The 16480-nt window shown below is 35.9% G+C and overlaps 1 protein-coding gene across 1 annotated transcript in view; it reads left to right on the top strand.

Moving 5' to 3' along the window:
• Nucleotides 1-16480, top strand: part of CFAP47 (cilia and flagella associated protein 47) — a 342408-nt gene that overhangs the window by 184400 nt on the left and 141528 nt on the right. Inside the window, exons 43-45 of the mRNA XM_028523447.1 lie at nt 6051-6165; nt 6711-6937; nt 13357-13507. Coding sequence (XP_028379248.1) covers nt 6051-6165; nt 6711-6937; nt 13357-13507 — 493 coding nt within the window. The remainder of the gene's footprint in view (nt 1-6050; nt 6166-6710; nt 6938-13356; nt 13508-16480) is intronic.

Raw genomic sequence — 16480 nt, forward strand, 5'->3', positions numbered from 1 at the left:
CCAGTCAGGGCACATGCCTGGGTTGCGGTCCAGGCCCCCAGTAGGGGGCATGTGAGAGGTAACCACACATTAATGTTTCTCTCCCTCTCTTTCTCCCTCCCTTTCCCTCTCTCTGGAAATAAATAAATAAAATCTTTAAAAATATTATTAAAAAATTGTCAGTAAAACAGAGTTTGGGCTGGGGAGAAGTGTGCTCAGAAAAGCTGAAAAAAGAATATAAGGCAAAACAGCTAAGCATGAAAATTGTGGACACTTGAATTGCCATTTCTGAAAATGGTTTGTTAGACATAGGAGAAAATTGGTTGGATGTATAAGTCAGATTGATAAAGAAGGAAGAGATCAGTGAATTTAAAATTGAGTAACTTATCATTTTTAAAAGTAAGAAAGTATTGAGCATAAGTATGGTCTGATTTCATCTTTGATTTAGAAAGCACCTCTGGAGTCAGAGGGATATTGAAATACAGATCAATTTTTAAAAGAAAATTTAAATATGTTCATTGATTTTAGAGAGAGAGGAGTAATGGAGGAGAGAGACGGGGTGAGAGAGAGAGGGAAACATTGATGTGAGAAAGAAATATTGATTGGTTGCCTCCCATACATGCCTCTGTTGGGGATTGAACCCACAACCTAGGTATATGCCCTGGTTGGGAATTGAACCTCCAACCTTTTGTATATAGGATGACACTCCAACCATTTGAGCCACACCAGCCCAAGGCATACATATCAATCTTAATGACAATTTGAGTGATGTTCATAGTTGAAAGGAAGCACATTTTCATTTTCTTGCTGAGAAAATTGGTGGCAAAAATTTTAATAGAAACTGTTTTTGAAAAATGTGGTAATAAAGGAGAAGGGAGATTGTTAATTTTCATCACCACAATGATTTCTAGAGTCTAGCCCAGCTTCCTATTATTGAATGAAGTGTTTTTTCCATAACATATTTTATATTTTTATTAAAAAATCAATTCAGCCAGGGCTGGTGTGGCCCAGTGGACTGAGCTCTGGCCTGCGAACCAAAGAGTCGTTGGTTCAATTCCCAGTCAGGGCACATTCCTGGGTTGCTAGCCAGGTCCTCAGTAGGGGGTGCAAGAGGCAAACACACATTGATACTTCTCTCCCTCTCCTTCTCCCTCCCTTTCCCCCTCTCTAAAAATAAGCAAATAAGAAATTTAAAAATTCAATTCATATTTTATGCCATTTAAATATGTCGCCTTCTTGATATGTCTGCAGAATAATCTGTCAGGCATGCAATTAAGATTTTGTTAAAATTGTGTTACGAAAGTTAAACTTTTAAGTGCAGGCATATAAATCTTTTTATACTTCTTACCTTTACTGAGCCTCCTAGCTCAATCATTCAATGATAAATAGTATTTTAAAAGAACAGTGATTATTCTTACTGGTCAGTTTCATATTATGATTATGGCAGAGTCAAATAGTCATCTACCATGATTAATGATCCCTCTCTAGTGTACAGAATTTAACATTTTAGAATTTTAGCTTAGCTCTGATGTGCCGGTTAAGCTATCAAAGTTATATAATGTTGTTCAGCCAATTCAAATATAAATTACAAAACCTAGTAAGATCTAGGTCCAAGATAAAAAAGTAAGTAGAATTTAAGACCTATGTAAAAACGGGGATATTCTGTCTAGAAATGCTTAAAAATTTTTTTTAAAGATTGAGGTTATGTGTATCTGGAGGGCATCCATGACCTATGTAAAGTTACCCAGCTAATTAGTGGCAGAGCTGGAATTCAAACTTTCCTTCCAATTCAGTTTGTGTGTTCCTCCTTTCTGGGTCATTAGCAGCTGGTCTTCTAATGTTGCACGTAACTGTGTTATTTGAGGACTTCATTTAACTAGATACAAAAGAAGAACAAAATATATTTTGTGAGGGTTTTTATAATTGGTCATGGGCTATGGTATCTTCCTGGAAAATATAATAATATAAATCCAACTAAACATGCCAACTGGTAAATATCAATTAAGAGCAGAAAGGAAATGTAGTTGATGACTATTAGAATAGCTGTTAGGTGTCAGATAATTTTTTTCTCTTGCCACAGCCTTCAGATTTGGAAAATAAGGGGCTTCTCAACTTTAAAAGAGTTCTTTGTTGCATTAGTATTTCTTCCTTATTCTGATTTTATTTCACAAAATGTAGAGGGAACTAATTAAACAATACTACAGATTATATTCCTGAATAATTTTCTGACACAGGCAAAACATGCAACATTTTTTACTAAGTTTTTTTTCAAAGATTTTATTTATTTATTTTTAGACAGAGAGGAAGGGAGGGAGAAAGTGGAGAGAAACAGTAATGTGTGGTTGCCTCTTGAGTGCCCCCTACTGGGGACCTGGCCAACAAACCAGGCATGTGCCCTAGACTGGGAATTGAACTGGTGACCTTTTGGTTCTCAGGTCGACATTCAGTCCACTGAGCTACACCAGCCAGAGCATAAGATTTTTTTTTAAATAAAAAGAATATATTGAAAGTAAACAAGTTAAACAAAACAAGTTTTGACAGATGCTAATATATTGTCTGTGTAATATGTGGATTTAAGTGGAATTGAATGGACTCTTAGTTACTGATATTTCCATTGGCTAGTCAAAGGCTAGGAAACTGTTTATAATTTATATTTAAGAAAAATATTCTGGCAAATAGCAGTTTGCTCCTTTTGTATCAACTCCCATGGGTTGGTATTCATTTTCATGGCATAGACAAGCTATAGATCAGGTTTCATTCAGGTGCAAATTTACAAAAACATGCAATTACAATAACTATAACTGCCTGAATCTTATTTCTTATATTATATTTTGTGTAAAACAACTGATTTTTAAATAAAAATAAGGGTGAGAAAAAGGGAAAAATATAGGTAAATATTAATATACTGTTTTCTCCAGTCTCTGTTGAATTTATGCACATGTACTCTTCTTGAATGATCATTAGAAACTGTACATCAATATTAACCACTCAGGTCAAATACACATGAACACACAACACAATTCAGATTGCTAGCCTGGGTTCATGTTTAGAAAATATACAGCTATTTAGGAAAAATTATGATGTGAAAATTATATACAATATACTAATTATTACCAGGAGTGCACAGATTTAAATGCTGAACAATCTAAAACATTCAGAATTTTCCAAATTTCATCAGCACGAACTGAAAGTAATTATGGGTCATAATTAATACAATTCTATGGAACATTATCATGTAAAAGCAGATGAAATTAGTTTTATTTTAAACAACTCTCAGTTGGAGGGATAATGAACTATAAATAAATTGACCTTACAATCAGAAATTATTTATTTTTTGTTTCCAGATTAATTTTCAATTTTTGTCATTTCATTTATCTAAGACAGTCACAATATTTTATAATACGTATTTTTACTATGTGATGAATTTATACTATTTACATATATTGCTTACTCTAAGATATCTTTGGAGTAGTCTCTCAAGCATATGGTTAATATTGTTTTAAGACTGTGGTATAGTTCAAACTAGTTACAACTCCAGCTTTAAATCTAGGTTTGTTTGTTTTTTTTGCTTTCTTAGTGGTTAGTTGCATGCCTCTAACAAGTGCATACTGGTTGGTACTAGATTCTCCATTGTGTGGTTTAAACATAAATTTGCCTGTCCTTGTTTTCATTGATTCTCCAGTCAGAACTGTATTTTCCCAATATCCTCAGGTGATTCATATGCACCTGAATGTTTGGGGAGCCTGCTCTCCAAAAATAGTCCCACTCCATTTAAGCAGATCCCTTACATGCCTGGTCAGTGCCAAGCAAAGACTTAGATTCCTAATATGTGTCACCTCATGTAGCCCTCAATACATGTCTAGTGTGTGTCATTCTACTTCTTGAGGCATAAGCATTTTTTAAAGACTATTTATTATGGAAAATATAAAATACACACAGTTGTAGAAATAAAGTAACAGTAAGTCCCCGAGGTACCCTTTGCTCAGCTTCAACAGTGCGTGGCCAAGTATGTTTCATGATTATAATGAAGCAAATCTCAGTCATCACATCATCTTACTCACAGATAATTCAGTAATTATCTTAACAACAACAAAAATTTGACATAACCATGATACCATTACTGCTAAAAATATTGTCATTTTTCCTTAATAAAATCAACTATCCAAGCATTGTTCATATTTTCCTGACTGTCTCATGATCATTTGTGTTTTTTACGTCATTGTACTTTGAATTTCTTTATTTGAATTGTAGGGGAGGAGAAATAATTTTTCTTATACCTTTCTGAGTTCTTGGCTGAGAACCCCCACCCATGTTAAAAAATTAACAGATGAAAAACAACAGAAGTTTATTAACATGTATACCTCATATATACATGGGAGATACCCAGGAAAACTGAGTAACTCCCCAATGTAGCTTAGAATTGAAGCTTAAATACCATCTTATTAGGGAAAGTGGTGAGGGGATGTCAGCCTCTTAGCAAAGTAAATGATTTTTAGGAAAGATTATAGAATAATAGATGGGAGATATGATAGTCTGTGACCAAGTTTGTCTGGGTAGTACTGACTTCTAGTCTCTTCTCCTGTGAAAAGAGTCAGTCTTCTTCAGTTGATGAAACTCCCAGGGAAGGGATTTATGACTATTGCATTCCTGTTGGAGGACCTGTCTCTAAGGCAGATAAAGAGGAGCTCAGAAAAAGTCTTTCCCTGCATTTTCCTTTTTTCACATGCCTACAGCTCAAAAGCACCAACATACCAGAGTGGCATATTTGCGGTGGCCCGAACTCCTATAATCACATTTTGAGGTGACATGTTCTGCTACCCTTCAGAATCAAGATCTAAATAATATTCATCCATTGTGATTGTGTGATATATCTCTTAAGGCTTTCTCTCTCCCCTTTATTTTCATTTAATCTCTAGGTCCCTAAAATGAAGGAATATTGTCCATTCCATTTTACAGAGGAAGAAACTAGAACTCAGAGCATTAGTAAACTTGCCTCAGGCTTAGTAGCTGATAAATGGCAGTGCCAGGTTTAGAAGTAGGCTTGTCCACCTCTTTTCATCTTTCTCTGTATCATGCTGCTGCCTTTGCATTGACCCCACTTTTGTTTTCACTCTCTCCATGTAGACTTTTGTACTTTTTACCTAATTACTTATTTATCTAAAGGATCTTAAGACTATAACTGCCTGTTTTGAAATCCTGTGCTTTATTTTTGTTAATTACATTTTTTGGGGTGACATAGATTAATAACAATATATAAATTTCACGTGTACAATTCAATAATACACCATCTGTATATTCCATTGTGTGCTCACCACCCAGTCTAGTCTCCTTCCATTACCTTGTATTTGACTCCATTTATCCTTTTGCCAACCACTGTCCTCTCTGGTAACCGCAATTCTGTTGCCTGTATCTATGACTTTGTTATGTCTGTTTGTTGCTTTCTGTTTTCTATCTTACATGTGAGTGAAATCGCATGGTTCTTTTCATCTGACTGACTTCTTTTCACATGATACTCTCAGGATTCACCCATGTTGTCACAAATGGCAGTATTTCATCCTCTCTTGCAGCTGAGTAGTATTCCATTGTATACTACTCAGCTTTCTTTCTGTAGCACATTTTCTTTATCCAGTCATCCATCAAATGACACTTAGAAAACCTGTACTTTAAAATATAGACTCTTGGGGACTGAAGATACCCTGCAAAAATGATGTTGCCTCTTCCCGACAATAAATTACACATTGAAGGAAAAACATTCTTGCTTGTTTGACCATTTATTTGTTTTAAGATAGCAGTCTACAATGGATATTTGTACTTATAAAGATCAGCCGTTGTCAGTGTCATTCTGAGATGTTCTTAAGTCACCTCTGTGTTCTGCTGCATACAGAGTTTCTCCTGTACTAGGTGGCCTATATTTCAGCCTTACCTTTTTCCATGCATTGAGGGCATATATGGCTTAAAAATACACAGTGCAATGATGTTTTTATAACATGCAGATTTTTTCTTGCAGCTGATAGATTTATCCTAATTTCTGAGCTTTTTGAATTTAATATTATTGTGTGGTTGTGTTTTAGATTGGAGAATTAATATACGCTGTGGAAGGAAGAGTTACAGTCCCATTGCCTTCCCGCCTGCCTATAAGGACTGCCTCACTTTTACAGAGTAATAAGTACAAATACCCTCCAGAAGGTAGAGTATGCGTATGTTTTATGTAATTGATTATGTTGAAGGATGGGACTGCTTTTCATACAGTTACCTAAGCATCCTCATAGCAAGTTTTTCCATTATATAATTACATTGTAACTTTATGATACCAGTCATATAATAGTCTAGTTTAAAGTGTAAGATTGTTAGTGAAAGAAAATGACAGTTCATGCCAGTCCTTGACTGATGTCTTTCTTTACATTTATTTCTAGCCCCACCCTGCCACCTTCTAATCACGTTTAGGAGCACAGTGGTCACTGAATTTTTGATCAAGTTGATGACATTTCTATGAAAGAACCTTTAACTGGATCTCTTTTTACAGAGTACCAGGAAGATATCTTGAATTCCTGAAGACATATCCCTGAATTACTGAATTAGTAGTACTAGAAATGTGTTACCAGTTTACTTTTACTGTGTTTAAGGAAGGCCACGGCTGCAGTTTTATATTTCAGACCCCCAAATCCTTTCTGAATGATAATGTCAAAGGTATACATGGTCATTGAAGTCACAAGTGTTTTTGCTTCCCCTAGATTTTAATGGGGAAGATTCAGTTCTGTATTTGAAATGCAAACCCAGAGAAACAATGGATGTGGAGCTCATATTACCACTGACTAACGAGGCCAAGGAAAAGGCATTGGCCTTTGCAGCACAGAGGCAGATGTCCGATGTAGAGTACCAGCGAAGGCTGCTCACCGGCACTCTGGAGAGTAGTAGCATCCGTGTGGCCATCGCCCTCCTGGGGCTGACCAGGGTTGAGGTGAGAGTGGACAGATGATAGACTTCAATTATTCTCTCTTTAAAAATTACAGAGCAGTTACTTAATCGGAGCATTTATACATAGAGAGAAAAAAAAAAAAACAGGATGTATGCTGGTTTTCCCCAAAAAGACAGATCAGTAGCTTTTTTTCTTTCTTCCCTCATTAAAAAATCAATTTGACAGAAAGCATTCAACTAAGTTTTGCACTACTACTCCTTTTAGCAGTAATAACTAAATTAGTAGTATCTATGCATGCTACTAATTTTAGGCATTGCACTATAGTTGCTTAATTCATAGTTGTCTTTGCTTCTGAATACTAATCTAGAAAACTTAAAATAATATGAATGCCCAGGCATCATTTCAGAATAATTAAATACAGATCTCTGGAAGAGAGTGAGTGGGGGCATATTCTACAAGTTGCCCAGGATATTTCTGTTGTGTACCTACAGAGGATCATTCCCTGGAATCAGATAACCAGGCTGAGAATTTAGACATTAACCTCGCCTACCCGTGTGACTGTGGGCTGGTTACTTAAAAATCATCAAACTTTGATTTTTATATTCTTACTCTAGAGATATTGCTAATTATGGGAAATAAGTGAGATAATTATAGAAAATGCTTACCATAATACCTGGTATATAATACCTGCATTCTCTATATATGGCATTGTTGTTATTATTATTATTACTACCATTACTGTAGACTCTGTTATTATACCTTGAACTCTATTTTATAATGGAAATAAAATACATTCTAGTCACCACAGAGCTGTCAAAGTGCGTCTTCTAAACTGTGAACCTGTTCATGTTGCTCCTCTACTGCTTTGCCAGTTCACGTCAAAATAAAAACCAAGCTCTTAGGATGGTCTTCAGGACCCTCCTGGTCAGTCCCGCCTCCTTCTCTGATCTCAACATTTCCTCTGGAGCCCATTCACTCAGCCATCCCCTCAGCACAGGTCTCCTTGCTGTTCTTCAAATGGCCAAGGTATGCTCCCCATGGCCCATGTGCACTCCTTATGCTACTTTTTTCTTGGCATTCGAGGCTGAGTCCTTCATTTAATGCAGATCTGCTTGAATTCTATCCATGAGATTGTGCTTTATCAACTGACATTTTTAAAAAAGCATCACTTACCACTACAGGGCACTCTCCAAATCATAAATTTCCCTCAGTTTTCATTTTGGGTAGAATTTATCACCTGAGAATCTGTGACAAGATATTTGTTTGGTTAACTCTTGTATCACCAGTGCCTAGAAAAGTGTGTGTCCTGCCAAAAGTGGTCACAGAATCTTTGTTCAAGAAAGAATAAATGATGTGTTTTCATCCTTGTTTAAGAATGACCTTCATATACATATATTAGAACAAAATACTCAGCATTGTAGGGATGATTTTTTTTTGTTAGAATGCTATAATCAATGCAGCCCTAATCATAGATTTTAAACAGTAATTCTTACATTATGGATGAGCAGGGTTTTAAAGTTCTGATTAGCTCAGAAATATCAAGGCCTAAGGCTGTGACACCCTCTGGACTGACCCACCAACACTGTGTATCTAAGAAGCTGATGGTTCTCTTCAGCTCATACCAAAATGCTTCCTTCTGCTATAGAACAGTGAATCTGGAAGGTTTGGTACAAGTTTTAGGACACTATTACAATAAGAATGTTCAATATGTGGCCTTTTCAAATTTTAAGCCTATCAAATTACAGGTGCACTCTCTTTTTCTTTTTCTTTTTTTTAAGATTTTATTTATTTATTTTTAGAGAGGGAAGGGAAGGAGAAGGAAAGAGAGAGAAACATCAATGTGCGGTTGCTGGAGGTCATGGCCTGCAACCCAGGCATGTACCCTGACTGGGAATCGAACCTGCGACACTTTGGTTCGCAGCCCACGCTCAACCCACTGAGCTAAGCCAGCCAGGGCTCTTTTTCTTTTTAAATTAATTTTCTTCATTCTTACCTCATGTCAAAGCATTTTATTTAAATGAAAAAAATGCTTAAAGGAGATGGATTTTGTCCATGAATCTTCTTTCTGTTATTTATGCATGTATATCATTCCTGTCTTTCTCTTTCACTCTCTTCTTTTAGCTTTCTCCCTGCAACCCAGCACACCTTTTGTTTTAATTATTTTATTTATCAAGTCATGTTGTGTACAAGATTTATTTTTATATGTACCCATTTCTCTAGGATGTGAATTCCTAGAAATCGAAAAACTTTCGTTACACGTTTTTTGTTTACCCCGTACTGACTTGTGTGTGAGAGGTACTGTCGTTGTCACATTGAATTGAACATGGGCCTGAACAAAGGGACGCCACTTTAAACCTTAAGTCCTCATTGTACATAGGTAGATTCCATCCAGGTTGCCTCATAGCCAGATTTTTCAGAGTTGATCACTTATCCTTGTTTCCTTCTCTCATTCGCAGGATGAATATCTTCACGTGTGCACTTCTCTGAATGTATTGGTAGGGATAGTAATGATAATATTTTATGAATAACCTTTGTTTTTTTAAAGATTTTTTAAAATTGATATTTAGAGAGGGTAAAGAAGGGAGAGAGGGAGAGAGACATCAACATGTGGTTGCCTCTAGCATACCCTTTACTGGGCACCTGGCCCAAAACCCAGGCATGTGCCCTGACTGGGAATCGAACCAACAATCCTTTGGTTCTCAGGCTGGCACTCAAACCACTGAGCCACACCAACCAGGGCTAACTTTTGTTCTTTTTTTTAATTAAATATGAAATGTTTTAAGTGGTCTCTACAATTTTAAATTGAAAGTTTTTTCCCCTGAAGATTGCTTTTTTCACTGAATTTTCTAAAGACCATGCATTTTTTTTGTTTCAGCAGAAACTCTAAGTGTAGAAAATAGCAAAGGATTGAATGTGTTAATTTAAGAAAACCAGCAGAACTTATAGCACATCTTATAGTGCTTACATAAATCTAGTCATAAATGTTTCTTTTCAAGTCAAGTGCACTCTTGAAATACAATAATGCTAATGCTTTTTTTGCAGCAGAACAGTAAAAAAGATATATTTTAAAATACTCTCACCTTTTTTTCCAAAAAGCTTCTATGTGCACTTTTGAAATTATTTTGATGACCCCATGAAGACATTTACAGCAGATAGGATTGCACTTATAATACAAAAAATGGAATGAGTGAGGTATAAAAAGACCTAAGTTGCTCTCAGTGACTGGGCAGAGATTACAACCCAGATCAGGGCAGAGACATTACTGTATTTTAAAGCTGGGAAACAAATCAAAGGCATTCAGAGACACATCATCCAACCTCTTATTCTTACAGACCAGAAAACCAAGAGCCCAAAATAGTAAGATAGTGTCTTAAGTTCACACCAGTGATTTGTGGCAGAATAAAAATGGGTCCAGGTTTTCACTTCTCAGTCCACTAATTTCTCCTTGCCCTGTATAGCCTCCAGATCAGGTCTTTGCTTCTTGATGTACTGACATGAACTTGTACAATGCAATAAATGAAGGTCTAGAATGTTCTGCTATAGCATAAAATAACTGTGTAATGAAATCTAAAATCAACCTTGACATGTATTTGTTCAAAACTAAATCTAATTGATTATATGTAGAAAACTGACATGTATTACACAACAATGTGAAATCTGAATTTTGAAATATTGATAGGGTAATAGCCACATGATATCTATGTACTGTTAGACAGGGTTCCCCTACTTCCAGGCCACAGATCAGTACCTGTTAGTAACTGGTCTTGCTAATGGGGCTGCACAGCAGGAGGTGAACTTGAATGTCATGTGCTTGAATTATCCTGAAACTATCCCCCACCCGCTGATCTGTGGACAAATTGTCATCTACAAAACCCCGTCCCTGGTGCCAAAAAGGTTGAGAACTGCTGCTGTAAGAGACAGAATCTTTTGTCTGGAGTATGGATTTCTGGCATTTCACTTAGCACTCATTTACTGAATTCATATTCTCTGCCCATAAATAAAACAACTCTAAATTATGTACTTAGTAATAGTAGAACAATTCAGGGCCTACAGGGAAGGTTTCTTACATTTTCTATTAGCTTCCTTATGTTTATGTTTTAGAACCCATGCTATGTACTCTGGGATACATGTCAAGAAAAATCATAGAAATTTTGAAATTTGATATCTTTTATTTTTTAAAAGATTTTACTTATTTATTTTTGAAAGAGTGGGTAAGTAAGGGAGAAAGAGAGGGAGAGGAACATCAATGTGTGGTTGCCTCTCGTGTGCCCTTTACTGGGGACCTGGCCCACAACCCAAGCATGTGCCATTACTAGGAATCGAGCCTGCAACTCTTTGGTTCTCAGCCCATGCTCAATCCACTGAGCCACACCAGCCAGGGATTGATATTTTTTAAAAAGGAACTCTGAAAGATCTCCTTGGTGAGGATCTGAAAGGGTAAAGAAAAAGTTTTCTGTATTTGTGCAACTCAAGTGCCCTTCAAATCATGAAGTAATCCTAACTGATGTTGTGAAAGATAAAACTGGGCACTAGTTAAAGCAATAGGGGATAGAGTTTATTCACTAACTACTGCAGCAGGGAGGAGGCTCCAGTGTGAAATGAAATTATAACTTTAATGTGCAGCAGTAACTGGGAGTCTTCAGGGGAGGATGAAAAAAAGTAAGGAGGGAGAATGACTAGGGGCTTGAGAAGATTCACTGAAGTGAACATTTACAAGAAGGGAGAGAAGCAGTGATGGATGAGATCTGGATTTTTTCATCGATGCTTATCATTAAGAGAAATAAATAAATGGAATCTTTATGCCCAGAGGTAGTGATGCAAGTTGCAGCCAGGTCCCCTGCTGGCCAGGAGCATTATCTCTGTGAAGGTTTACATTCCAAAGAGAGGTTTCTGAGGTCCTTGAGAAGACAGTTATGGCTGATAGAAGATTTCCATCTCAAAGGGGAGAGAAAGGATTTATAATTGCAAGCTCTCTAAAGTAACTGCGGATAAGCATCAATTAAATCCAGATCCCATCCATCAATCTTCTCTCACTTCTTGCACATGCCCACTTCTGTGGCTCTGCAGGTTTTGTATGTATGCCAAGGTTGAGGCCTGGTTGAGAAGAGGGCTTCCAGGAGAATGTCTAGAATTTGGTTAAGCAGAGAGTCTGTGTCAATACATATTATTTCGAATGGCTTGAAGATCTAGAAGGCAGACAATATGTATTTAGAGTAAAGAGCAAGTTGCTGATGTGAATAGATTATTTATTCACAATGACCAGAAAAACAAACCAAACCCAAGCAGTGATAAATGTTGTATTGAACTAATTTAAATTTCTGCATTTACATGATTTGACTTGCCAAAATAAAGTAGGTAGAAAATGGGACTTTGTGGGGAAAAAATTCTTGTGCGTTTTATAGATCATGAGCCCAGTGAATGAGATAATTGCTAAAGGAACTAACATTTATTTTTGATGAGTGATGATATGATCATGATCATATTGATGATGATAATGATAATGACAATGACAACAATGATAAGGACAGCCAACATTTATTGAATTCTTAAAATATGCTCCAAGCACCTGGCATTACTTTATACTTTAAATACATCAGGGGTAGGGAGTGTGTACTATTATCACCCATGTTTTACAAATAAAGATTTGTGGCTTTGGTTAATAACCAAGCCAATCTTACTTAGAGCTGGAACATATATCTGCAGGTAGTCTGGTTCCAAGAACACGCTTAGTCCAGCCATGGGGCTGTACTATGTTGTCAGCAGTAGAGCATCCAGATCAAAATAAATGATCACCTATCTCTATGCTCTGCATTGCTTGGTTCACACAGAGATTTACGTTTCTCTTCAGTGTTCTATTTTAGGAAGCACACTATTGAACTCAGTTGTGTCTTGATGAGCATATGCATGGGGGTGAGTTGTAAACTATATCATATAAGTAATGGGTGAAAGCAGTAAACATACGAAACTTATTTAAAAGAGATGTTTGGAGGTCTGGGGAGAGGCAGGACCTAGTTTTGTGTGTGTGTGTGTGTGTGTGTGTGTGTTTATATCTGTTTTTCCCCTACACAATTATGATCAGCAAGAGAAAGGGGACTAACTATACTGCTAATGAGAACTCAAGCTGATGGGTAGATGTTAAGATGCATAAGGTTTAACTGAAGCAGGGAAGCACTTTCTCAATGCTGTTCACCAATGCAATGGTTTCTTCCTGAGGCAATGACTGTGTCAGCACTGAAAGCATTAGAACAGGGGACTAGAGGATGACTCCATTAATTCCATGAAACATCTTAGTGTTGTATCTCACCAATTAAATAATAACATGCCTAAAGAAATGAACAAATTCAGGTCCTCAGTTGATTTTCCCCCAAATATGGAGTCTAAATACATAATGCTCTCTTTTGTGTTTTAGAGTTAAAGGGTAAGAGAATTACATTCCAATTTTTCTTTCTGTTTATTTGCAGACTTCGAGGCTCTTTAATATCTCAAAGTTAAAGCAGCCTAAGTTCATTTCATACGTAACAAGTGTGAGCCTTCCAGGATATTTTGAAGTCCCCAAGGAAATCTACATTCCTCAGCATCCAGAAATTCAAACTGAAGGGCGTAAATCTGCAAGTAAAAAAAGTAGGCAGTAATGTGTGGATTGCAATATTTAGCACCATTGTAGGCACTGTGAAACAATACAATACAGAGAACAGTTTATCTCTACTAGTAGGATGTTCATAAAATATTTGGAAAGATAGTTTAGCTACATAAATACCAATTATTGAGTAATAGTTTGCATTCTAAGTAACCAACAAACTACACACTAAGTTAAGTACTGAATGTGAGTGCTTAATTACTGGTACTGAAGTTTGCAGACTTGTCTGTGTTACAGAATACCCATATGATAAAGATAGTAAGTGCACTTTGAGAAAGGTGAGCTCTTCCTTTGACAGTGAACCTGGTTGCAAAAGTTGTACTGGAGTTGTGGTTTGGGCTGACTCTAAAGGGGTCAGAGGGTATTGAGGCCAAGAGCATGTCAGAGGAGAACAATACCACTTATGAGTAATTTATCTTTGATATGAACTAGGCCCCTTATTAGTTGAGTACTTACTCTTGGTCTCCTGGTGTCCCTTTATTTTGATTTGTGTTTAGGAAAGACCAAGCCAGATTTAATAGAATATGAATACAGTACATTATTAAATACAAGGGGTAATATATAAATAATGTGGCTAAATAGTATAACGTATTACAATTTATTTACATTTTTCTTTCTCTTACCTCCAAGCTGATGAATAATAATAATAGGAATATATGTTTTTTTTTTATTAGTGCTATTCCTACAATGTACCATGTGTCATGGATTCTAAGTTATGTTATTATTCATTATGGTTTTGTCACATTTTCATTTGTAATTGCCTATGGCTTTGTGTTAACTATAAAATATTTCTATATTTAAAATGGTAGTTAAAAATGATAAGGTACAGTATAACCTGTTCACTTTGCCTAGGAGATCTGTGATGTTGAACATTTTTCCATGTGCTTAATTGCCATCTCATAAGTGTCTATTCAGATCATTTAGTCTTTTTTAAAATTGGATTGTCTTTTTATTATTGAGCTGCAACTATTCTATCTATATTCTAAATACAATACCCTTTCAGATAATTTTCAAATATTTTTTCTCATTCTGTTGGTTGCCTTTTCACTGTCTTAATAGTATCCTTTGAAGCATGAAGTTTTTAATTTTGATGAAGTCCAGTTTATCTATTTTCGTTGTTCTTATTGCTCTTGCTTTCGACATTATATCCATGACTCTATTGCCAAATTGAAGGTCATGAAGACTTAGATCTCTGTTTTCTTCTGGGGGTTTTATAGCTTTAATTCTGGCATTTAGGTCTTTTATTTATTTTTAGTTTTGTATATTGTCTGCAGTAAGGGGCTAACTTCATTCCTTTGCATGTGGCTATCTGGTGGTGTCCTCACCATTGTTGAAAACCCTATGTCTTCTTTGTGCGTTAAGTGATCTTGGCGCCCTTACTGAGAACCAGTTGAGCACAGATACATTGTTCATTTCTGAAATCTCTGCTGTATCCCACAGACCTGTATGTCCATCCACATGACATTTTTTAAATTGCTATTGCTTTGTGGTAAGTTTTGAAAGTGTGAAGTCCTGCCACATTATTCTTTTGAAACCATATCGTTTTGCTTCTGAGATTCTTAAAATGTCACATGGATTTTAAAATCAACTTGTGAATTTTCATAAGCAAGCCATCTGGCTTTCTGACAGGCATTGTACTGAGTCTATAGATCAGTTTGCAGGGGGAGAGTCATCTTAATAATGTCAAGCCTTCTGATTCATGACATGCAGTATTTCTTCATTTTTTAAAGATATTCCTTAATTTTGGACAATTTTGTAGTTTTAGGAGTGTAAGTTTTACACTTCTTTTGTTAAATATATTACTAAGTATTTTCATCCTTTTTGATAGTACTGTAAATAACATTGTGTTCTTCATTTCTGATTTGTTCTTATTTATTTATCATAAATGTATAGAAATAAAATTGATTGGAATACTGAAATTATATTATTCAACCTTGCTGAACTGATGTTTTAATTCTAATATGTTTTACTGGATTCTTTAGGATTTTCTATATACAGGATAATGTCATATACATCTAGAGATGGTCTTACATCTTCCCTTCAGATATAAATTGTTTTTATTTCTTTTTCTTGCCTGATTGATCAAGTTAATACCTTTAGTACAATGTTAAATAGAAGTGATGAGGGGACATCCTTGTCTTTTTCTTGAACTTAGGGAGAAAATATTCAGTTTTCAATCATTAAGTGTCATGATAGCCGTAGGTTTTTCACAGATGCCCTGTTGAGGAGTTCCCATCGATTTCTAGTTTGTGCCATTTAAGTTATCTAATTTTTGACATAAGATTTTTTATAGCATTCTTTCATATTCCATTTTATTTCTGTATGGCAGAAGTAATGTCCCTATTTTCTCTCTTTTTTTTTTTTTTTGGTCCATTTAGCTAGTCTTGTTAATTTTGTTATCATTCCAAAGAGGTAGCTTTTGGCTTCAGTGATATTCTCTAGTATTGTTTTCTCTTGTCTATTTCATTAGTTTCTCTTTCAGTCTTTATTGCTTTTTCATTCTACTTTCTTTAAAAAGTTTAGGCTGCTCTCCTTTTCCCATATCTTAAAGTAGAAGGTTTATTGATAAGGTTATTGATTTCAGATTTTCTTCTTTTATGGTTATAGGCATTTATAGCTATAAATTTCCCTTAAGCACTGCTTTGGCTGAATCCTATCAGTTTTTGATATTCATCTTCTTTTTTCAAAATTGTTATTCTCTTGTAGTTGTGCCAATTTTTCCCCTTTGCCCTCCTCCTCCCAGCCCAGCCCCACCCCCACAGTCAGTCCCCACCCTGCTGTCCATGTTCTTGGGTCATTCATACATGTTCTTTGACTAGGCCCTTCCCCTTCTTTGCTTCCTTATCCCCCTCCCCACTCTCCTCTGGTCCTTGTCAGTCTGTTCCTTGTTTTCATGTCACTTGTTCCATTTTGTTTGTTAGGTTTTTTTGTTGTTGTTGTTCACTAAA

The sequence above is a fragment of the Phyllostomus discolor genome, chromosome X, assembly GCF_004126475.2.
Source record: "Phyllostomus discolor isolate MPI-MPIP mPhyDis1 chromosome X, mPhyDis1.pri.v3, whole genome shotgun sequence".
NCBI classification, from domain to species: domain Eukaryota; kingdom Metazoa; phylum Chordata; class Mammalia; order Chiroptera; family Phyllostomidae; genus Phyllostomus; species Phyllostomus discolor.